The sequence below is a fragment of the Eriocheir sinensis genome, chromosome 38, assembly GCF_024679095.1.
Source record: "Eriocheir sinensis breed Jianghai 21 chromosome 38, ASM2467909v1, whole genome shotgun sequence".
Classification (NCBI taxonomy): Eukaryota; Metazoa; Arthropoda; class Malacostraca; order Decapoda; family Varunidae; genus Eriocheir; species Eriocheir sinensis.
The window spans coordinates 6,271,506-6,296,505 of record NC_066546.1 but is presented as its reverse complement, the minus strand read 5'-3'; the positions used below and the strand labels follow the sequence as shown (position 1 = coordinate 6,296,505).

Genomic DNA, 25,000 nt, shown 5'->3' with positions numbered 1-25,000 from the left:
AACTGCTGCCATTTGTGGTTGAGGTTGCTCCGGTTGATGAGCGTATAATGCGAGTGAGGCTGAAGCACACTGGGCTTCATGTCTCTTGTTGCAGTGTACGCTCCTACCGAGATGCGTGAAACTGAAGAGAAGGAGATGTTCTACGCCAAACTCGACTCCGTATTAGACCAGTGCCCTCCCCGGGACACACTCATTGTCCTGGGCGACTTCAATGCTACTACTGGCACTGACAGGGTTGGCTACGAGCTATGTGTTGGTCCCCATGGTTCTGGTACCAGGAACATCAACAGCTCTCTCCTCCTGAATTTTGCAAAATCCAGAAGGTTGAGAATTGCGGGTTCCTGGTACCAGAGACCAGAGCTGCACCGCTGGACTTGGTATAGCGATGCCGGAGGGGTAGCTAAGGAGATTGACCACATCCTCGTAAGTACTCGTTGGAGGATCCTTCAGAACTGCAGGGTTTACCGGAGTGCTGAGTTCTTTGCAACTGACCATAGGCTTGTTGTTGCAACACTCAAGCTTCATGTCAGGTCAAGAAGAATCTCGAGATGCAACACTACTGTGGTCCATTGCGAGAGGCTGAAGGACCTGGCATGTGCTCAGGAGTATGCAGTGACAGTCTCAAATCGGTTCGATGTGCTCAGCACCCTGGAGGACCCTGTAGAACTGTGGGATACCTTCAAACGTGAGACTCTGCAAGCTGCCAAGGAGTGCATTGGAGAGCGCCCGAGATCTAGGAGTGGCTTTGCCTCGGTGGAGACGCTGGAGAATATTGAGGAGAGTCGCGCTGCCAGACTTGCTGGGAATCAGGACCAATACAGGGCTCTGTCGCGTAGGACTAGAGCTCTCCTGAGGAGAGACAAGGAGAGGTATGTCAGGGGTCTCGCTGAGGAAGTCGAGGGCCATTTAAATGCGAATGACCCCCGACCTGCTTACTGAGCTCTGAAGAAGCTCCTCTCCAAGTCTCCCTCTCAGGTGAGCGCTATCCGAACAGCTGATTGCTACCTCGTATCGGACATGGATAGGCAGAGGGCTCGCTGGGCTGAGTACTTTGAGCAGCTGTACATGGCGGACCCTCCACGTGGGCAGCTTCCAGTTGCTGGGTTGCAGGTGGCTGATGCTGATCCACCCATTTACGAAAGCCCAGCCTCTCTGGCTGAGATCAGAGAGGCTGTGGCCAAGTTGAGGGGTGGAAAGGTACCTGGCACCTGTAACATCAATGCGGAGCTGCTCAAAGCTGGGGGTGAGGCCATGATCCGCGGGTTGCATGCGGTCTTGACTGCCGTATGGCAGTCCGGTACCATTCCTCCAGCTTTTTTACCGTGAATGTGGGAGGGAGGCAGGGCTGTGTCTTTGCCCCATCGCTTTTCAACACTTGTATGGACTGGGTACTGGGCAGAGTTGTGGACCAGAGTCATTGCGGAGCATCCGTTGGCAATACCAGGGTCACTGACCTTGTTTTTGCCGATGATACAGTAATCCTGGCGGAGTCGCTTGATGTTTTGGTGATGGCTCTCGAGGCACTGCACGAGGAGGCGAAACCCTTGGGACTTAAGGTCTTCTGGGCCAAGACCAAGGTACAGGTGCTTGAAGGCTTGCCAGACGTAACAATACAGTCTAATCATGCGTGTGGCAAGGACGTTGAAATCTCAGAAATTTTCACGTATCTTGGTAGCGTAGTTCATAACAACGGTGAGTCTGGCCCACGGTGTTATGGACTCGCTCAACACAAGTATATGGCGTTGTCGATACCTGTGCAGAAGGACAAAGATCCGGATCTTCAAGTCCCTTGTGCTCCCTGTCTTACTTTATGGTTGTGAGACATGGACACTAAATGGGGACTTGGAAAGGCGGATTGATGCCTTTGGCAATAAATGTCAACGCAGAATCATGGGATATCGCTGGAATACCTTTGTGTCAAATCGGCGACTACTCCGTGAGACTGATTCAATATATATTACCTGCATAGTCCGTCAGCGCCAACTCTGGCTATACGGGCACGTGGCACGTTACCCAGAAGCTGATCCTGCTCATCGGGTTGTCTCTGTAATAGACAATCCTGAGTGGAGGAGGCCAAGGGGACGCCCACGGTGTTTGTGTGTGACTTAAGCAAGTCGATAGATCCTGCCAGGAGGTAACGGGTTGAGAAGGGGGCATACATGGAGACTCGCCCGGAGGGACCCCCGGGCTTGGCGTCCTAGGGTGGGCGAGGCGACGCGCCCCCCGGCGTATGCCCCCACTGACTGACTGACTGTCTCCGACATTTCTATATCAACATCTTTCTGAGCCAATTCTTCCTCCACCCATTCTCTCTCTCCCTCAACTCACACACTTCCTATTCTCCCTTCTCCCAGGTCGTACTTCGTGATAGCGCCCACCATGATCCGCCCAGCCTCCGTCTACCGCGTGGTGATCGGCGTGCTGCAGGGCAAGGAGAGACTCGCGGGCCAGATCGAGGTCCGCGCATCGCTCTCCACCTTGCATGACCGACAGATGGCCCAAGCTCACCACTCCATGCGCTTCGGAGAGACGAAATCGCTCATCATGAAGGTATGTGACGGTACTGGGATGATTATTGGCTCTCCCTTCCTCCCTATTTCTACTTACTATTTCCACATCCTTTCCCCTTTTCCACGGCCTGTCACTTCCAGAACCAATACTAATATTTCGCCCTCACGCCTCTCCCTTCCCATTCCTCGTTCCCTTCCTTCCCATTCTTTCCCCTTTCCCAGATATGTTCTCACCACCGTCAGTTTGTCCCTCACGCCCCTTTCCACCCTCTTTCTTTCCTTAGCGTTTTCCCTTTCCCAAGTCCCTTTTATTCCTCTTGAGAGAGAGAGAGAGAGAGAGAGAGAGAGAGAGAGAGAGTGTTTGTGTGTGTCCTACTGTTCCACTTTCTTCGTATTAGGGTGACGCGTTCAGTCTTGTCCCCTCTCTCCCCCTCTATTCCCCAACCCAATGCGCCAATCACGCTACTTTTTTACTCTCTCTCTCTCTCTCTCTCTCTCTCTCTCTCTCTCTCTCTTGCCAAGCATCCTGTTCCGAACGAGGCGTGACCAGCAAAATATTACCGCTGTTTGCAAGTCGTGGGCTGAACCGCTTTGTTTGCCCCTCCAAGTGTTTTATAGAGCCGAGTCTGAGTTACCTTGTGGCAGAGAGAGAGAGAGAGAGAGAGAGAGAGAGAGAGAGAGAGAGAGAGAGAGAGAACGGAGGCAGAAAGAAATTGAGATGATAAGATAGACGAAAAATAGTGACATCCCATACAGAAGAAAAACGCAAGGCAAATAAAACATAAAGAAAAAGAAAAAAATGAGTCGTAAAATGCAAGCTCGAAAAAAAAGACAATTCAGGGAAGTTAATTTAGCAGATAAAGTTAAATAAGAATCAGGTAATTAACTCTTTACCTTAACTGAGAGAGCAAGTCAAGAGAGAGAGAGAGAGAGAGAGAGAGAGAGAGAGAGAGAGAGAGAGAATTATTGCAGAAACTGAGATTAGAGAAACTGAGATACTGCCACAATCACAGTAGTAGTAGTAGTAGTAGTAGTAGTAGTAGTGGTAGTGGTAGGTGTAACAGTAATAATGATAGTAATAATGATGGAAATAATAGTGAAAAAAATAGCAACAGTAGTATTTTTAACTTACAAATAATACTGGAAAGACGAGGTGAGGCGAGTCTGAAGGAAAACAAGAAACTGACGTGTTGCAAACGGAAACTAAAGAATAAGAAAAAAAAAAAAAACGTAAACCAAACACTGACCAACAAACAGAGATGAGCAACACGCAGAGAAAAAATATACTAGCGGTAAACGTAAAATGAATAAACGCAAGATATAAAGAACGAGACTCGCCTCAAGGAAAATGGGAAAGAAAAATATTGAAAGAAAAAACGGTAAAATTCCATTAATTCGAATTCCACTGGCTTGAAAATCTCGATAGTTCGAATACTTGAAGGCGGAAATTGATAACTTAAAAAAAAGCTGCGAAGTTTAAATAATATCCTGCGTGCCACATATACTTATTTAAATCTTACATATATTTTTACAAGCAGTCCTCCTCTTTCCTCTCCTCATTCCCTGTTTTTCCCTTTCTTTCTTTCATTCCCCTTCTTTCCATTTTCCTTTTTTCCTACTTTTCTCTTTAATCAGATTCTCTTGTTTGCCTTTTTTTCCGTGTTTTGTTTTATTTTATTCATTTATTCATCTATTTCGAAGTATAATATCCTGACTACCATATATTTTAAATCTTGTATATATATTTACAATTGCAATTCTCTCTTATTTCATTTACGCTTCTTTATAATGAAGTTCTCGTTGTGTTTCTTTTATTTGGTTATTTAGTTTCTTTCGAGGTAAAATATTCTACCTTCCATACAATTTAAATCTTCTATATATATTTTCATGCAAGGTTTTTGGCTTCACGTTCCTTTTTTTTCTCGGAGCAGCGTCTAGCGGTCTTTCCGTATTTTTGTCTTTGTTTTTATTTTTTTGCCCTTGAGCTGCCTCTTGCTGTAAAAAAATACTTGCTTATTTTTATATTTTTCTTTATATTCAAGTTCTCTCACGTGTCTTCTCTTCCTATTAGTTTTTTTTTATTTCTTATTTTTATTTATTTATTTTATTTTCGAAGTATAATTTTCTACCTTCCATATATTTTAAATCATATATATTTTCACACTCTTCTTCCTTATGTGTCTACTTTTCTTTATATTCAAGTTCTCTCGTTTGTGTCTTTTTTATCAATTTATTCTTTTATTCTTATTGTTATTTATTTTCTCTCGCATCATACATCTTCTCTACCATATATCTTAAATCATGTGTTCTCTCGCAGTCCTTTTTTTTTATCTCTACTATGTAATAATTTTTTCGTATGTCTTCTTTTTTTTATTATTTCTTTGTTTATTTTCTTTCGAAGTATAAATATTAATGTCAAACATATTTTCATGCAATATTTAAGTTCTCTGCAACGCGTTTTTTTCCCTTTTTTTAATTACATCTTTTTAATTTCTTGTTTAACAGCTGCAAGATTTCTCGGGTTTCACTTTCGTATATTTATAACCTCATTCACATTTCCGCTTTTTGTCTATTTTCAACGTCATTTATTTATATTTCCATTTAATACTTACCAAATACGTGGAACGTCTTCAAAGTTAAGCTCCTGGAGGTAGAAAAGGCTATTGTGCCAACGAAATTCAGGCGAGTAAATGGTGCCGTAGATCCACCGTGGATGACTAGAGAAATAAAAAAGGGCAGTAAACTTAAAAAAAAAAAAAGGAATTATAACCTAATGAAAGAGAATGACACGGCCGAATCCCGTACACAGTACCACAACAACCTCAGAGCTTGTCGCACCTTTATTCGAAGTAGTAAACGCAACTATGAAAAACAAATAGCGCGCGAAATCAAGAACAACTCCAAAAAAATCTTCACATACATCAGATCGAAAAATAATGTAAAATCCAATATTGGTCCCCTGACAGACGAGACCGGATCTGTAACCCAGGACAGTAAACAGATGGCCAGAATCCTCAACAGTAACTTCGCATCCGTATTCACAGTCGAGGACATCGAAACTATTCCCGAGGGCCCTGACCAGCCGAGGAGGATCACGCCCCTGGAAACTGACTCAGTCTGCGACCAAGAAGTGGAAAAATACTAGAACAAACGTCACGAACAAGTCAACGGGACCCGACAACTTGTCCACACGGTTATTAAGAGCTTAAACAGCAAATACTTCTGCCACTCACTAACATATTTAACCGGTTAGTACAACTGAACAAGGTCCCATCAGACTGGAAGATGGCGAACTTAACACCGATTTTCAAAAAAGGAGACAAAAGCGTTGCATTAAACGCTAATTTGCCTGCCACTGATGTCAAGCTTATGGGCCATAAGCTTGACATCAGTGGCAGGCAAATTACTCTAGAAGATCATTAGAGACAAACTTGTCAAGTTCCTAGAAGACAATAATATAATCTCCGACACCCAGCATGGCTTCAGAAACAAGTGCTCCTGCTTAACAAATGTATTAGACTTCTTCCAAGCTATATATAAGAACTGGGATGCCCACATCCCCAGTGGTGTTATACACCTGGACTTTCAGAAAGCCTTTGACAAGGTACCGCACGAGCGACTCCTTAAGAAACTGCACTCGGCGGGCATTGGAGCCAATTTGATCGCGTGGATAAGAGGTTGGCTCACCAGTAGAAAACAACGAGTACTATTCAACGGACAGCCTTCCGATTGGCTTCCAGTCACTAGTGGAGTGCCTCAAGGGTCAGTGCTGGGACCCATTCTCTTCATCATATATATCAACGACTTCGAATCAGGACTGAAATCCACAATATCGAAATTTGCTGATGACACCAAGGTGGGTGGAAAGGCCCTTACAAAGACCGACTGCGAAATCATTCAGAAAGACCTCAGTCACATCGAATGGTCGGAAAAATGGCAAATGTCCTTTAATGTTGACAAATGCAAAGTCATGCACACTGGGCCCAGAAATAGTAACCACACATACATCATGAACGGGAAACCTCTGCAGGTGATGCAGCCGGAAAAGGATCTTGGGGTCACTATCAGCAGTGACCTGAAACACGCGAATCACTGTAAAAAAAGCATATAACAAAGCCAACACTATGCTCGGGTTCATAACGAGGAATTTCGAGTGTAAAACTCCAGACGTGACGCTATCCTTGTATAATTCCATGGCAAGACCGCACCTCGAGTATGCAGTACAGTTCTGGTCTCCTAATTACAGAAAGGACATTGATTTACTGGAAAGGATTCAACGACGCGCCACGAAAATGATACCAACCTTAAGGGCTCAACCGTACGAGGAACGACTCAAGCGACTCAATCTCTTTACACTGGAGAAAAGACGCCTACGAAGGGATATGATTCAAGTCTTCAAGTACCTGAAAAAGTTCGATAACGTCGATAACTCCAAATTCTTTGAACTGCAAACCAACTCAAGAACTAGAAATAACGGTTTACCCATTCAGTCGAGTCGATGTAACACAGACATTGGAAGGAGATTCTTTTCAAACCAAATCACCCGCCACTGGAACAATCTTCCCTCAGAAGTAGTAAATGCGAATACCATCAACTCCTTCAAATATAGAATCGACTGTCATTTCGTTTCGTCAGGAGTAAACTGAATATCGAAGTGCTTTCATCTGCTTTTATCTGCCACTCTATTTCTGTTCTTCTTGCCTCGTCTTCCTTCCACCTCTGCCTTCCTCTTCCTCCTCCTCATCTTCCTCCTTCTTCTTCTTTTGCCCTTTCTTCTCCCATCCTATTTATGTTCCCCATCTTGTTCTTCCCTCCTTTCTCCTTCACCCTTCCATTTCCTCTTCCTCCTCTTTCTTCTTCTTGTTTCCTCTCTTCCTCCATTATATTTTTCTTTTCCATCTCGTCCCGCTTTCCTTCCTCTTCCTCCTCTTCCTCCTCCTTCTACTTCTTCTTCCTTCTCTTTCTCCATCTTTCCCTACGTTCCCCTTCTTTCTTCTCTCCGTCCTTCTAGCCTCCTCCCCCTTCTCCTTCACCCCCTTCTTTGTCCCTCTCTTCCTCCTATTCTCTTCTCTCATTATATTCAAGTCTCCTCTAAGTTTCTAATGATATTCTTCTCCTCACGCTACCTCTGCACACTTCCTCTTCCCCTGTCTACCTGAGCTTCATTAATTAAGGTATTAGTCGCAAGCTTCTCCAATTTTATGCTGTCACGCTTTTTTTATAGCATTTTTGTTTTTCGTCGTGTATAATTAACTGGGTTGTTTATATTTTTTTTTTCATTTTTCTTTTTTTCTCTTGTTTGCGGTTTTTTTTCTTTTCTTTCAGTGCGTTTTTTGGGGGGGGTTCTTTTGTTTCTTTTTTGTACTTTTCCATGTTTCATTATTCCTCTTCTTTTTTTTTCGGTGTTTTTCGTTTTCTCAACTTCCGTTTACGTTTTTTTCTTTTTTAATTTTCTTTCAGTGCAGTTTTTTGTCGTTTTCTTTTGTTTTTTTGCTTATTTTTCTACTTCCATATTTCGTTTTTCATTTGTTTTCGATTATGTTTATTTCGCTGCTCTCCGTTTCTCTAGTATCTCAGTTTTCCTTATTCTCATTCTTCTTTTTTTATTTCATGTTTTTTCTTCCTCTTCTCTTTCTCTTCTTTGCCTTCCTTTATAAGTCTGTACATAATCTTTCCAGTCTCCATATCCTGTACATTTCATCCTTTACTTCTCTTCCTTCTTTCCTCTCTCTTCTTTCCCTTATATAAACCTCTATGCTTCCTCTTCTCCCAGGCTTATTTTGTTTTTTCTTCCTCTTCTCTTTCTCTTCTTTCCCTTCCTTTATAAATTTGTACATAATCTTTCCAGTCTCCATATCCTCGACATCTCTTCCTCTGCTCCTCTTCCTTCTTCCCTCTCTCTTCTCTCCCTTGTATAAACCTCTACGCTTCCTCTCCTCCCAGGCTCCCGAGGACATTGGATCGGCCAGCGGGGGCGACGGACTGAAGCTGAAGGTGGAGGGCCGGATGGGATCTCAGGTTCTCTTCAGCAACACAACCCACGTTGCTGTCACCACCCGCTTCCTCACCATGCTAGTTCAGATGTCGCGGCCTCTCTACACGGGCAGCCAGAGAAGTAAGTGTGGTATTGTGTAGTGTGTCGTGATGCTGTCCAACTTCCATATGCAGGAGTTGGCCGGTATCTTCATTCTCTCATTCGCTTTCTCTTGATATCGCTGTCCAACCTCTCAAATGCATGAGTTGACCAGTCCCTTCACTCTTTCACCCGCTTTCTCTTGGTATTGCTGTTCAACTTACAAATGCAGGAGTTGGCCGGTATCTTCATTCTTTCATCCGCTTTCCAATGATATCACTGTTCAACTTCCAAATGCAGGAGTTGGCCGGTATCTTCTTTCTTTCATCCGCTTTCCAATGATATCACTGTCCAACTTCCAAATGCAGGAGTTGGTCAGTATCTTCACTCTTTCATCTAATTTCTTTAGATATCGTTGTCCAACTTCCAAATGCAAGAGTTGGACAGTATCTTCACTCTTTCATCCGCTTTCTCTTGATATACTTGCTTTTGCAGAGAACTAAGTGTGGTTGTGGGTGGTGGGTCCTTACGCTGTCCCACTTCCAAATGCAGGAGTCGGCCATTATCTTCACTTTTTCCTATTTACTTACTACCTTGATGAATATAAGAGGAAAAGAAAAGTAAGTTAAAAGAAAGGGGTTAAATGTGAGATATGCCAAACGGTTATAGTATGGAGAAAGGAAGGAAAAAAAGTGGAGAGCAAATATGAGAAAAGAATACAACAAATAATCCGTGTAACCCTAACCAACTCCTCTTTTGGCGTGTCTTCACGATATCCCACTTCCAAATGCAGGAGTCAGACAGTATCTTCACTCTTTCATCCGCACATTACTTTTCCTATTTACTTACTACCTTGATGAATATAAACGGAAAAGAAAAGTAAGTGAAAAGAGAGGATGTAAATGTGAGTTCTCCCATACGGATATTTTATGGAGAAAGGAAGAAAAAACAAACAAAGATGGATAAAAACGGAAAAGAAAAGTAAGTTAAAAAAGAGGATGTAAATGTGAGCTCTCCCATACGGATATTTTATGGAGAAAGGAAGAAAAAACAAACAAAGATGGATAAAAACGGAAAAGAAAAGTAAGTTAAAAAAGAGGATGTAAATGTGAGCTCTCCCATACGGATATTTTGTGGAGAAAGGAAGAAAAAATAAACAAAGATGGATAAAAACGGAAAAGAAAAGTAAGTTAAAAAAGAGGATGTAAATGTGAGCTCTCCCATACGGATATTTTATAGAGAAAGGAAGAAAAAATAAACAAAGATGGATAAAAACGGAAAAGAAAAGTAAGTTAAAAAAGAGGATGTAAATGTGAGCTCTCCCATACGGATATTTTATGGAGAAAGGAAGAAAAAAACATAAGTGGAAAGTAAAGAGGAGAAGCGACCACAACAGAGAACCCGTGAAACCCTTACCAACCTACTTCCTTCTTCCAACAGTTGAGTTTCGCGTTGTGTTGCTGCGAACGGATATGCGGCCTTATCAGGGACCCGTTCATGTGTACGTTCTGGTGAGTGACTCTAGTTCATGAGAGAGAGAGAGAGAGAGAGAGAGAGAGAGAGAGAGAGAGAGAGAGAGAGAGAGAGAGAGAGAGAGAGAGAGAGAGAGAGAGTAACGAGACGAGATGAGACGAGACGAGACGAGACGAACAAACAGACATACAGACAGGCAGACAGGTAGACAGACATACAGATAGACAGACATACAGACAGACAGACGTACATGAGATAGATAGATAGATTGATACAGAGAGAGAGAGAGAGAGAGAGAGAGAGAGAGAGAGAGAGAGAGAGAGAGAGAGAGAGAGAGAGAGAGAGAGAGAGAGAGAGAGAGAGAGAGAGAGAGAGGTGAGCTATTTTTTTATCATCTTGTTCCAGGATACGGATGGCTTCGTGGTAAAGCGCTGGCTGTCTCGCTTCCCAAGCACAGGTAAGTGACCTCACCTTTGAACACACATACGCACGAACATACACACACACACACACACACACACACACACACACACACACACACACACACACACACACACACACACACACACACACACACACACACACACACACACACACACAAACACCTTCCCACCCACCCTCCCACACATACACAATCTGTCACACATTCACGCACAAATATACAGAATAAACTCTTTTACCCTCCAACACAACTTAAGGTCACTGCGACGGAGATGAGCACCGAGGCCGCACGCAGCTTCACTTTAACTTTTCCTTCACCCTTCACTTAAACGGAAACAATCGCCACACTAAAATGAATAAAACAAAAACAACAACATAAAAATACATATATAACATAATACACTCACTCTCCATGCATCGTTTTCTGCATACCTGATTTGACTACCTGTAACGCCTGGCTTCCTCCCCGACAGGTGTGGTGGAGCTCAAGATGGGGACGCCTGGCCTGCCGAAGTTTGGGTGGTGGCGGGTGAAAGTGGTGGCAGGTAGCCAGGTCCACTACCACCCGTTTTATATTACCAAGTACTTCGCACCGAGATTTGAGGTCAGTACTCCCTTTGGTTGTTGTTGTTGTTGTTGTTGTTGTTTTTGTGGGTACGTGTGATTATTTTCATATATTTATACATGCGATTTCAGACACTTATTCTCACACCCACATACAAACACACACTCATGAACACATTCCTAGAATTTGAGGTTATTGTTGTTGTTGTTTTGTGTGGATATGTTTTTTTTTTTTTTGTTTTTTACGTCCTCATACATACAACCTGAAGGACACTTATTCTTAAACACACACTTACAGACACACACTCATGAACACATTCCTAGATTTGAGGTTATTGTTGTTGTTGTTTGTGTGGATATGTGTTTTTATTTTTACATCCTCATACATTCAACCTGAAGGACACTTATTCTTAAACACACACTTACAGACACACACTCATGAACATATCCCTAGATCTGTTTGGCCTTGTTTTTTGTGCGTATGTGTTTTTGTTTGATGCAGATACACACACATACAGTTTCAGGGACACTTATTCTTAGGACTATATTCTCAAAGTTTCGGGATCTTACACAGCCACACTTAATAAGGCTTTCGTTGAGGTGGTTATGGTGGATATTTCCGTGAGTGGTTTTAGTAGCCTAGTTTTTTGGAGCAGTAAGTAGCGGGCTTTTTTTTCATATTGTTTTCTTTTTGTTTACGCCCTTGCACTGTCTCCTCTGCTGTAAAAGAAAAAGTTATAGTTTGATAAGGCACTTGAACTTGACAAACACATGTGAGAACCCGTCTACTCTCATTTGTAACCTCTGACAATGTTGCGAAAGCCGAAAGCGTGTGGGGATACGGTCCACACACACACACACACACACACACACACACACACACACACACACACACACACACGCACAGTAAAAGGAAAAGGAAACAGGAAAAGTTGGACGAATAAAGATACAGAGACGGGACCACACGAGCGTAAGCCCAGGCCCTGTAAAACTATAACTAGGTAAACACACACACACACACACACACACACACACACACACACACACACACATTCCCAGGTAAACCACACCCTAAGTAACACCCCTTCCTCGCAGGTGTTGGTGGAGACCCCTTTCTTCACCGTGGCCAGCGATGGGGCTCTGTCGGGCAGGTTCGGGGGCTTCTTCCTCACCTACATGCCCGTGGAGGGGTCCGCTAACGTGACTGTGTTCGTGAAGGAGCACTGGAACCTCCCGGACTCCAACTACAGGGAGGTGTTCATGGAGGAAGTGGGATATGTAAGTATGGCCATTCCCTTTCCTTTTAGCGCTATTTCTCCTATTTCTTCGACGCTATTCCGGTCCTATTTGTTCTGTTTACTTATTTCTACTTTCCCACGTTGTTGTCTATGCGTCTCCACCAATAACAGTAACATGGAGGAAGTGGGATATGTAAGTATGGCCATTCCCCTTCCTTTTAGCGCTATTTCTCCTATTTCTTCGACGCTGTTCCGGTCCTATTTGTTCTGTTTACTTATTTCTACTTTCCTACGTTGTTGTCTATATGTCTCCACCAATGACAGTGACAAAACCAGTGGAGAGAGAAAAAAACAAGAGAGAAAAAATGGTAAAAATGGAGATCTTTTAGCGCTATTTACCTTATTACTTCGACGCTATTCCCTTCCTACTTGTTTTGTTTACTTATTTCTACTTTCCCACGTTGTTGTCTATGCGTCTCCACCAATGACAGTGACAAAACCAGTGGAGAGAGAAAAAAACGAGAGAAAAATAATGGTGTAAAATGGAGAGAGCAGTGAAAGGACGTCAGATGAGTATAGTGAATCTTTGATGTGTCCGAGAGGAGGTCATTGAGCTGAGGGAAAGGGAGGAAAGGAAAACCAATGGGGAGAAAAAGCAAAAGTGAAAAATGGAGACAAATAGAAAGAACGTGGGATGTTTGAGTATGGCGAACGTTTGATGTGTCTGAAAGGAGCCCATATAGCTAACACAGGCAAGGATTGGTTTACGAATAGAGCGGTGGATGAGTGGAACTGACTTGGCTGTGTCTGAAAAGAGCCCGTATAGCTAACACAGGCAAGGATTGGTTTACGAATAGATAGTATATCGGCTTGTGTATAAAAGCCATATTTTCATATAGAATCTTGGCAACAAGTTTTATTATCATCTAAATACATCATCAAACAGGGAAAATTATGTTGCCAGTTTTTCTGTGTGGTCCCAGACTGATTTTCAGCATCAACAAATAATATCGTAAAAATTCCGCAAAAATAACATATTTTCAAATTATTTACAGTGTGTAACAATTTTAAATGGCCATAATTATCCAGTTTTGGAAAATATGTGATAAAGACTAATAGTGTGTGACTATTTTGTACTTATGGTATAAATGTTCACCAAAAGATTCTGCTTCTAGCAACTTAACAAGTAATTCTTATTGCAAAAGAATAACACAAATGTTAATGATCCGCTGTTTCAAGTTACAGCCACAAATGTCCACGACGTCAGTCCTCTTCAATATCCTGGCCATCTGTGATAGGATTAGTGTTCTGGCATGTGTCATCTCCTGTACAGTTGCACAATTCAGTGCACACAAGATTATTTTGTCTGCAAGAGCATCTGCGCGAACACTTGTTGGCTGAATCGATGTTAGTGGATCCGCAGTTGCATCGAATGAGTTGAAGAACTGCTTCTGGAGCTGGTGCTTCCTTTGATAGCAGTGGCATCAGTTTGTCATGTTGCATTTGCCATCCGAGCATGAGAGGATTTGGTATGACTGGATTTAAGACCAGGTCTTGTGACCAAACACTTGCTTGAATATGTGCGCGTCGGATGTGCTCGAGCCAAGCTCCATGTGTAGGTGGTAACATGTCTACTCCTTGGTCAGATCTCAGCCTTTTGAAGAGGTACCACCTGAGATTCTTTGCCTTGGGGATATGGAGTTGCTTAGGACAGAAGAGTGAGCATAAGAATTCTTCACACCCTTCGACCACACTATCTGATGGTTCGGCTCCTTCTCCAAGCCCATTCAGTGCAGCAAGTACGGTTGAACTGGCATTAAGGAAAGCTTTGAAGCATCCTTTTTTCCTTTGCCTTGTATATGCCCAGTTGTATCGCATCCAGTCAGCGCATGCCATTTGATCAAAGCTGATGCTTTGTCGGAACCAAGCTTGTCATAGATGGGTTTCAGCTGGATGATGCGACGGCGTTCTCCGGTGCCCATGATCATTGCTGGTCGCGTACCAAGCATTGGCACCCTACGAAGAGCCAAGAGCAGAACATCAGTGTCCTGTGAGTATATGTGGACTTCAAATCCTGTTCCTGCTACTTCTACAGCGTGTAATATCATCAGAGTGTCAGCTTCTTCGTGGGTGCTTACACCTGTAGATACATGACATTCAGAGTTTGTCATAATGCTGCTGCGTGTCACGGTTACTAGGTTCTTGGTAGTACTCTGGTTGATGAGTTGTTGTGCCAGGTACAAAGTGAGTGAATCTTTTGTCTCATTGCTTGCAAGAAATGTACCTTTGTCTTTGATACAAGTTGCATCTTCTACAATGTAGGAATTGATTCCCTTGGACTTGCCTCTGCGGCTCTCCCGTGTGCCCTCCTTGAGTGAAGATACTATGGTGTAATTATCAAAGATGATCCTCACTTGGCCATAACCTCGAGCTTTTGAGTCAATCAACTTGACATATGATGTGCCTAAATCCTTGCAGTTTTGACGTTCTTGACAGCCATCAACTCATGCAATACAGCCATGCCATCAACTACAAGACAGAAACCCTCGTTTTCATCGTTGGTGCCCTGAGCATTGGTTCCTGGGGTTGTATTGTCATCTGGCTCCAGAAGGTTCTCCAGCAGGTGGATTACCATGCTCTTGTCAGTGGTCGGGTGGATTGCTCCATCTGGTTGCATCAGTAACCTGTTTATGTACACAAACTCGTGGGTGCCAATCACTTCCTCTAAGTTGATGTCATCCCTTGAGGATCGTGCTATCACCAGCATCCTAGCAAACAGTGATGATGTTGCTTTCAGTGTGATCACTTGGGAACCGGCTTTCAGTTTAATTTCCTTGGCAGTTGCTGACCAAGACAGCAGTTTAACCTTTGTCATCTTGGCCCACAGGTTTCCATTGCCAATCAGACGATCTTCAATGAAACTTCTGTATGCATCCATGCCAATCTGCTCTGTGGACAGAATGCTTTCTTTGATGTTGTCGGGAATGATCTCCTTCGACAGAAGCTTGAACATCCGACCTGTCGTTGCATCACTGGCGGGCCCAGTCTCAGTTCCTTTTGATCCACTAAAGATGTTGCATGGCGACAGTACCTTCTTCAGTTGTGTGATTGCCTGTTCCTGGCGACGAACTTTGGCCTGAGAGAGGCAGTGGTGCTGTTGTTGTATTGTAGCACTGTTGGACACTGCTGCCAGTTGTTCACTTTCGGAAGCAATGCGTGCCAACTCAGGACCAGTGAGACAGAACTTCAGCAAAGTCTTTGGGTTTGATGTTATTCCAGAGATTCCTCCTTGACCTTTGGTAGATTTATTTTGATGCTCCATTGCCTGGTCTACTGCAATACGAGTGAACGGGATAGTGTTGCTTGTATTCACTGTGAAGTCACCATTTACAAACTCTTGCCAAATCATTGGATCTGTGGTTTGTATCTCTTGCATTCGAGCTATGTATTCGGGTTTGTTCTGCGCATAATCCAATCTATTGTACGCGAAGAAGTAGACACAGAGCTTTTCTAGTGCTGACAAGTAGAGAAACCAGTTACCCTCACGTGTAGCGCGTTGGAACTGCAGCAGAACCATCACCTGTTTCATGTACATACGCGCCCACTTGTACATTGGATCTTGGTCATGAGCGTCATCATAGTCACGAAGCTGCTTTTCAAGGTTCATGGACTCCAGCTTCATTGCAAATGTTTGGTGTGCCGTACGGACTTCAAAATTGGCCTTGCATGCGTCGGTCAATTCTTGTGCAGCTGAACGTAGTGAATCACACACTGTCGGGTGGTCATCCAAGAATGCACTAAACCATAGGTCAAAGAGAGCTTGGAGTGTTATTTGGTGAGCTTGAAGAGCCCTATTATGGTGGTTGCCACTGATGATCTGGGCAACAGTAACACTGCTGTATATGTCTGCTTCCTGCCATGCATCATCAATACCGCTCCCCTCAATCGTCCTGCCTAAGCACCTCAAGGAACACAACACTGTGTGGAACCCGCCAGGGCATAACACCCATTTGTCCTTGTACTGCGGATCCAGGTATGGGAGTTTTAGAGCTCGTTTATACAGGTCCATATCCATGGTTACCACCAGTTTGTTGTCTGGGCCAGTCACAAGCTCATTCAACCTATACAAGTTCTCCAGAGATGTAACTAAAGTGGACCATTCATGAGCAGGAGCTTTGATGATTGGAAGACCAAAGGCTTGATCAATTACTGCGGGAGCATCTGTAGCTAGTGGCACGTGGGTGAGAGAGTTGTAAGCAGACCAAACAGGCACAAACTGTCTCTTGTTTAACCTGTCAGTTGTTGGTTGATCTTCGCGTTCATCATTGTCTCCTGGGGATACTTCTGAGCCAAGCTCCTGGACGCCAGGTCTCTTAAAGAAGCGTGCCACCATCCACTGTATGTCACTGCTTTGTGATCTCATGTAATACTCGTCATACACCCCAATCTTGTAGCTGCTATAGTGTGGGCTGGTCCTGGGCTTTGGACTGCCTTCTATGTCACATGTAGCCAAGTTGAGTATGGTGGGTGGCACATCATGTAGAGACTCAGACGTTGGACTCTCACTGAACTGCACAGGTTTGGCCACTGTTTCGCCTTGACCTGATCGCTGATATACTGCCATTGCCGTTCCATGGAAACTTCCTTTTCCGTCTGGGGTGTCCACTTTTTTGTCGACATTGTCCAGTGAAGCCCGTATCCTCTTATTGCGCAGAAGACCTGGTGGTACATATACACCATACTCTTTGATATTCTTGGCAACAGCATGGGCGATGGTGTCACATATTGTTGTGACTCTATCATATGAAATCCCAGCGCCACACATGTTCAGCAGAGACACCGCCTTCTGACTTCGAAAGTTGTGGTACATGTATAACGAGAGTCCTATAGCATAAGGGCTTTCAAACGTATTACGAAATCTGGAGTCAGATGAAAGTGGGATGAGTGCCACTTGTCGGTCTGTCTTGCAAGCCTGTACGATGGATTGAGACAGAACGAGACATGATTTATGCAACAGTTCAGTACGTGTCTCTGTTGTTGCAGCTTTTGCCCCTTGCAAGATCCATCGCATTAATGTCATTAGTTCAGCTGGAACACCAGCTTCGCCACATCCAACTAAAGAACCATCAAAGGACCACGGATGTTCTTTTCTGGTCTGTTGCACTGCTTGTCTGATGACCTTTGAGCAGCGGTAGATTGCTGTTATGTCTGCTTTCAGGTCTCTCTCCTCCATTGCCTGGTCTATGGCAGACCGACCAGATTCCCTGGAATGTATCACTGCGGGCTTCCTTCCTCTGGCATCAGTGATTGTGAAAGTGGTAATATTTTGTTCGATTTTTGCTAAGAGGGCCTGTCGTGAGATTTGCTTGTCGGGAATTCGATGGTCGTACATCATGTCAGAGTACAATGCAGCAACATCGGTCAGTGTTATAATGTCTCCATTATCCAAACGCTCTCGTAGTTCGGCGAAAAATTCTATCTCAGCTGATATGAATGCCACTGTGTCTTCATTCGAATGGTCCTTCTTTGTACTGGGTCTTTGGGGATGTTGCAAATAGCGTTGCCAGTGCATCGTATGGCAGCTTTTGTGGTATCTGATGTCCCTGGAAAGAAAGTCTCCATCTGCAAGGATGTCGGCCATGTTTAGCTTCCACAAGTCTTTGTCACTGGCATCAACAATTTTTTTGATTGATTGTCCAATGTCTGCACTTCTACATATATGAAGCTCCTCTGGTGTGGATCCTACCCTGGCGTGTTTTTTGGTGTGTTTGATTTCTTGGCAGTAGAAGCACAGTTCTCTGTTAAATGCACTCACGTGAGATCGTGTGAGCTTTCTATTGGTCGAATCAACACCTGCATCTCTGTCAGACGCAAGAGTGGCAGTTGATGACGTGGGTCGGCCCCCACCTTTCCTGTAAGACAACATACCAGGGTCGCTTGTTGTAAGTGCCTTTTCATAGCGCTTCTGGTCTCTCTCAGTGTGTCCCTTGTGTGTGACTTCACTATAGCATGTTCTGTGCCAAACAGCATGGTTGTCGTTCAGGATTTCTGCTGATAAACCGCGCATCCGTTGATTTAATTGAACGAAGTCTTGATTCCCATATTCAGCTCGGAGCTCGATAGTGTCAAGGAAGTTCTGATAACTTTCGCTTTTAGGACATGTCAGTGCTTCCAGCTCTTTTCCTTTGCTTTTAGTGTTCGTCCATTTTTCCCCTTGGCATTTTAGACATCGATTGAAGTCAATTGACGGTCTTTTGTTGGTGGTTCTCCAGAAGTTACAGAGCTGGACATCTTTGTTTATATTGTTCACAGTGATGGCGCAGAACTTTTATTCACTCCTGTAAAGAAACAAATATTTGAAGATTAATTCAACATTTCCAAACAGGAATAACATTAAATCACAATTTATTCACTATATACCTACCTTTATAGTGCCACAATACCCCAAAAACTACAAAAATGTCATGCAGAAACATATCTAAACCTATATGTATGTAGGCGCTATTTTCCAATCTTGATCGAACTGCTCGATTTTAGTGACTTTAGTTTCTGTAGTAGAAAGTCATGTGGGACCAAATGAAAAAACTGGCAACATATTTTTCTATGTTCACAATACTACCTGGAACATTTTCAACACAGTTGCCAAGATTCTATATAAAAAAATTACAACATTAAATTTTCCAACACAACCGGATATACCGGATATAAGAGCGGTGGATGAGTGGAACTGACTTGGCTGTGTCTGAAAGGAGCCCGTATAGCTAACACAGGCAAGGATTGGTTTACGAATAGAGCGGTGGATGAGTGGAACTGACTTGGCTGTGTCTGAAAGGAGCCCATATAGCTAACACAGGCAAGGATTAGTTTACGAATAGAGTGGTGGATGAGTGGAACAGACTTGACACTCCCCTAATCAGGCTTAAGTTCGGGAGTGATTTAGAAGTTTTTTGGTGAGCATTGATCTCCACCCAAGACCTCAATGCATGAATAAGGAAAGGACGTTAGAGAAAAGGAGGGGAGGGGGTTTGAGGAGAAAAACTAATGCAGAAAAAAAAATGGAGAGAGTAAAACAAAAGAAAAAATGGAGGAGTAAAACAAAAGACAAAAAAATGGAGAATGGATGAAGGTGAGGAGTGGGGAAGGGAGAGGTAAGGAAGAAAATGAGTAAAAAGGAAAGACTAGACAAAATAAATAAAAGTAAAATAAGAGAATATAACAGTTGAAGATCGAGTATATTAGATTAGTTTCATCAGTATTACCCTTAGGTCGGATAAACGAGGACCTGATGAACGTTTTTGTGTGTGCGTGCGTGTGTGTGTGTCTGCTCTCTTACAACGTTTCTCTCTCCTCACATCAAAGGCACGGAGGGAAAACACGGGTAGAAATCTCCTCTCATTGCCATTTGCATCATCTCTTTACTTGCTGGGAGGCCAAGGTGGGCATCTGTGTGTGTGTGTGTGTGTGTGTGTGTGTGTGTGTGTGTGTGTAGCAACGAAAAATTACACGTGGAAATGCATTAGTCAGGGAACGTGGAAAGCAATAAGTACTAAGTAAGGTGGAAATCCAATTAACAGGTATCTCGAATATTCAGTGAGCATCTTGGTACACCTGGATCTTAATTTAATTTATTTTATTTATTTATTTATGTATGTATTTATTTATTCATTCTTCGTCTTCTATTTCTTCTTCTTCTTCTTCTTCTTCTTCTTCTTCATCATCATCTTTTTTTTCCTTTTCTTCGTCTTCTTCTTTACCCTCATCTTTTTTTGTGCTTCTTTTCCTTCTTGTTATATTTCTTCTTTTTGTTCTTGTAGTTGTTGTTGTTGTTGTTGTTCTTCTTCTTTTTCTTCTTCTTTTTTTTCTTTTTCTTCTTTTTCTTTTTCTTTTTCTTTTTCTTCTCATTATCATTATTATCGTTATTATTATTATTTATTCGCGCATCTGTTTATGAGTCTCAGAGTCAAAACAAAAACCAAGGTCGCACGTAACAAGAGAGCGGTTTATCAAGGCAAACATTCATTTTTTTGTATTATTTATTTCCTCATATTTTTTTACCTTAGTTTATGTCCATGTATTTGTCAGTTTTTTTTTTTTTTTTTTTTTACAACAAAGGAGACAGCTCAAGGACACACACACAAAAAAAACAGTAATAAAAAAAGCCCGCTACTCGCTGCTCCCAAAAAAGAATCAATAGAGGCGGCCGAAAGAAAGGTCAATTTCGGGAGGAGAGGTGTCCTGATACCTTCCTTTTGAAAGAGTTCAAGTCGTAGGCAGGAGGAAATACAGATGAAGGAAGATTGTTCCAGAGTTTACCAGCGTGAGGGATGAAAGAGTGAAGATGCTGGTTAACTCTTGCATAAGGGATTTGGACAGTATAGGGATGAGCATGAGTAGAAAGTCGTGTGCAGCGGGGCCGCGGGAGAGGGGGAGGCATGCAGTTAGCAAGTTCAAAAGAGCAGTCAGCGTGGAAATATCGATAGAAGATAGAAAGAGAGGCAACATCGCGGCGGAATTTAAGAGGTAGAAGACTATCAGTGATGAGACTGATGAGACGAAGAGCCTTAGATTCCACTCTGTCCAGAAGAGCTGTGTGAGTGGAGCCTCCCCACACGTGAGATGCATACTCCATACGAGGGCGGACAAGGCCCCTGTATATGGATAGCAACTGGGTGGGGGAGAAGAACTGGCGGAGACGATACAGAACGCCCAGCCTCGAGGAAGCTGATTTAGCGAGAGAGGAGATATGAAGTTTCCAGTTGAGATTTTGAGTTAAGGATAGACCGAGGATGTTTAGTGTTGAAGACGGTGACAGCTGAGTGTTGTCGAAGAATAGGGGATAGGTGTTTGGAAGATTGTGTCGAGTTGATAGGTGGAGAAATTGAGTTTTTGAGGCATTAAAGGACACAAGGTTCCTTCTGCCCCAATCGAAAATGATACCAAGGTCTGAGGTTAAGCGTTCTGCAGCCTCCAGTCTGGAGTCGTGTACTTCCTGTTGAGAGGGTCTTCTGTTGAAAGAAGTTGAATAATGCAGAGTGGAGTCGTCGGCGTATGAGTGGATAGGACAGTTTGTTATGGAAAGAAGATCATTGATGAATAACAGGAAGAGAGTGGGTGATAGGACAGAGCCCTGTGGAACGCCACTGTTGATAAGTTTAGGGGAAGAGCAGTGACCGTCTACCACCACAGAGATAGAACGGCCGGAAATGAAACTGGAGATAAAGGAACAGAGAGAGGGATAGAATCCGAAAGAGGGCAGTTTAGAAAGCAAAGACTGGTGCCAGACTCTATCGAAGGCTTTCGATATGTCTAGCGCAACAGAGAAAGTTTCACCGAAACGGCTAAGAGAGGATGACCAAGAGTCAGTTAAGAGAGCAAGAAGATCGCCAGTAGGACGCCCCTTGCGGAATCCATACTGGCGATCAGATAGAAGGTTAGAAGTGGAAAGGTGCTTTTGAATCTTCCGGTTAAGTATTGATTCAAAAGCTTTAGATAGACAGGAAAGTAAAGCTATAGAGCGGTAGTTTGAGGGATTGGAAAGGTCACCCTTCTTAGGCACAGGCTGTACAAAGGCATACTTCCAGCAGGAAGGAAAGATAGATGTTGATTGGCAGAGACGAAAGAGTTTGACCAGGCAGGGTGTCAGCACAGAAGCACAGTTTTTAAGGACAATAGGAGGCACTCCATCAGGTCCATAAGCCTTCTGAGAGTTGAGGCCAGAGAGGGCATAGAAAACATCATTTGGAAGAATCTTAATAACAGACATAAAGGAGTCAGAGGGGGGATGAGTAGGAGGAATATGCCCAGAATCGTCCAGGGTGGAGTTCTTACAGAAGGTTTGAGCGAAGAGCTTAGGTTTAGAGACAGATGAGACGGCAGTGCTGCCGTCAGGGTTAAGGAGAGGAGGGAAAGAGGAAGAAGTGAAATTGGAGGAGATATTTTTGGCTAGATGCCAGAAGTCACGGGAAGAATTAGAAGAAGCATGGTGTTGACGTTTTCTATTAATGAAAGAAGTTATGGTAAGTCGGAGAATAGATTTGGCACGATTCCGAGCTGAAATGTAAAGATCAAAGTTATCGGGAGTTCGAAGGCTCTGGAACCTTTTGTGAGCTGCCTCTCTATCTCTAATAGCACGAGAACAAGCATGATTAAACCAAGGTTTTTTAGCATGAGGAGTAGAGAAAGTACGTGGAATGTATGCCTCCATTCCAGAGACAATCACCTCTGTGATGCTCTGAGCACACACAGAGGGGTCTCTCTCCTGGAAGCAGTAATCATTCCACGGGAAATCGGAAAAGTACATCCTCAGGTCGTCCCACCGAGCTGAAGCAAAATGCCAGAAGCATCGCCTCTTCGGTGGGTCCAGAGGATGTACAGGAGCGATAGGACAGGATACAGAAATAAGGTTATGATCGGAGGAGCCCAACGGAGAGAACAGTTTGACAGAGTAAGCAGAAGGATTAGAGGTAAGGAAGAGGTCTAGAATGTTGGGCCTGTCTCCAAGACTGTCGGGAATACGAGTAGGGTGCTGAACCAACTGCTCTAGGTCGTTGAGGAGAGCAAAGTTGTAGGCTTGTTCACCAGGCTGGTCAGTGAAAGAGGATGAAAGCCAAAGCTGGTGGTGAACATTGAAATCTCCCAAGATGGAGATTTCAGCAAAGGGAGAGTGAGTCAAGATGTACTCCACTTTAGAGTTCAAATAGTCAAAGAATTTTACATAGTTAGTAGAGTTAGGCGAGAGATAAACAGCACAGATGTATTTAGTAATAGAATGACAATGAAGTCTTAGCCAGATGGTGGAAAATTCAGAAGAGTCAAGGTCGTGGGCACGAGAGCAAGTGATGTCGTTGCGCACGTAGGCGCAACATCCAGCTTTAGATTGAAATTTAGGATAGAGATAGTAGGAGGGAACAGAGTAGAGGTTGCTGTCAGTAGCCTCAGAAACCTGTGCTTCGGTGAGGAAGAGAAGGTGAGGTTTAGAGGAGGAGAGATGGTGTTCCACGGAATGAAAATTAGAACGAAGACCGCGAATGTTGCAGAAATTGATAAGGAGGAGGTTCAAGGAGTTATCAGGACACCTCGCAAGTCGGCAGCCAGAAGGGGAGTCCTTCCTGGGGGAATTTATGGTCCCCCCCCAAGGCGGGGACTCCGAGGCGGTGTTTTCGTTAGCCATTTTGAATTTTGAATTTTGGGAAAAGATGTGTGTGTTGTGTGAATGTAGTGTGGTGTAGAAAGAGAGAGGAACTGTCTTTTGAGAGCATGCTGAACTGCTCTCTGGTGTTGATGAGACAAAAGGGAAACGGTTAGTGAGGACATGGGAAGGGTCTTTGAAGGGCTTCAGCACCCTCCTCGCTTCCCATATATCCTCACTGGGGGTAGCTCACGCCCGTTCGGTAGGTGTCTTCCTACCTACTCCTGCCAAGACCATGCTTAGAAACACTACACGCAAACCTCCATGCTGTTTCTCTTCCATTCAGCTCTATTTCTCTTACTTCTTTGATGCTACTCCCTTCATATTCGTTCTATTTCGCCTGTTTCTACTTCCTTACATTGTTGCTTATCCCTTCTTTCCTTTAGCTTTATTTCTTTTATTTCCTGGATGTTGTTCCCTTCCTGTTTGTTCTATTTCGCTTATCTCTACTTCTTTCTCCTTTCCCACGTTCTTGTTTATGCGTCTTCAATAACAGTAACCATCAAAGGTCACATGTGCAGAAACCATAACAAAAGATGCGCTGTGATATTACTTTTTGGGCCCCGCGTGCACTGTAAGGCTTTCTAGTATCCCCGAGGTTTGTTTTCAAGGGTGAGCGAGGGGTTGGCGGCACCAGGTAAAGGAGGGAGGAAGAAAGGAAGGAAGGAAGAAAGAAAGGCTATGGAAAATGTAGGAGAATGAATAGATGTGAAGAAAGGAAAGAAGGAAAAAGGTAAAGAAGGGTGAGGAAAATTTTGGAGAATGAATAAGTATGAAGGGAAGGAAAAAAAGGAAGGAAAGAAAGGAGGGAAGATAGGAAAGGTGAAGAACAAGTAGGAGAATGAATATATATGAAGGAAAGTGAAGAAAGTGCGAGGAAAATGTAGGAAAGTGAATATGTATGAAGGAAGGAAGGATGGAAGGAAGAAAGGAAAGAAGGCTGAAGGAAATGTAGGAAAATGAATATATATGAAGGAAGGAAGGAAGGAAACAATGAAGGAAAGAAGGAAGAAATTGCGTGGAAAATGTAGGAAAGTGAATATGTATGAAGGAAGGAAGAATGGAAGGAAGGAAGGAAGGAAGGAAGGAAAGAAAAGGAAGGAAGGAAGGGTGAAAAAAATGTAGGAAAATGAAGGACGGATACTCGTCAGCAAGCTCTCCCTCACTCAGCTCTCCCCCGACTCTTTCTTCAGCTCCAGTGCCTTCCTTAACTCTCCCATAGTCAGCTACCTCAATAAGCTCTCCCTCAGTAATCTTTCATCCAATATCTCCCTTTCTCAGCTCCCGTCCAGTACCTCTATTTGTCAGTTCATCCTCAAATCAGCTCTCCTTAATGGCATCTCCCCTTCAGTAATCTTCCATCCAGTATATCCCTTTGTCAATCATCCCAGGTCACCTCTCATCCAGTATCTCCCTTTCTCAGCTCCCGTCAGTATCTCCAATTGTCAGTTCTTCCTCAAATCATCTCTCCCTTACGTCATCTCCCCTTCAGTAATCTTCCATCCAGTATATC

The 25,000-nt window shown here is 43.5% G+C and overlaps 1 protein-coding gene across 2 annotated transcripts in view; it reads left to right on the top strand.

The window, feature by feature from the left end:
• LOC127008591 (CD109 antigen-like) overlaps positions 1 to 25,000 on the top strand; it is a 129,347-nt gene that overhangs the window by 31,707 nt on the left and 72,640 nt on the right. For both annotated transcript variants that reach the window (XM_050880800.1, XM_050880802.1), the window contains 6 exons: positions 2,355 to 2,550; positions 8,454 to 8,625; positions 10,024 to 10,094; positions 10,462 to 10,513; positions 10,971 to 11,101; positions 12,157 to 12,339. In XM_050880800.1, coding sequence (XP_050736757.1) covers positions 2,355 to 2,550; positions 8,454 to 8,625; positions 10,024 to 10,094; positions 10,462 to 10,513; positions 10,971 to 11,101; positions 12,157 to 12,339 — 805 coding nt within the window. The remainder of the gene's footprint in view (positions 1 to 2,354; positions 2,551 to 8,453; positions 8,626 to 10,023; positions 10,095 to 10,461; positions 10,514 to 10,970; positions 11,102 to 12,156; positions 12,340 to 25,000) is intronic.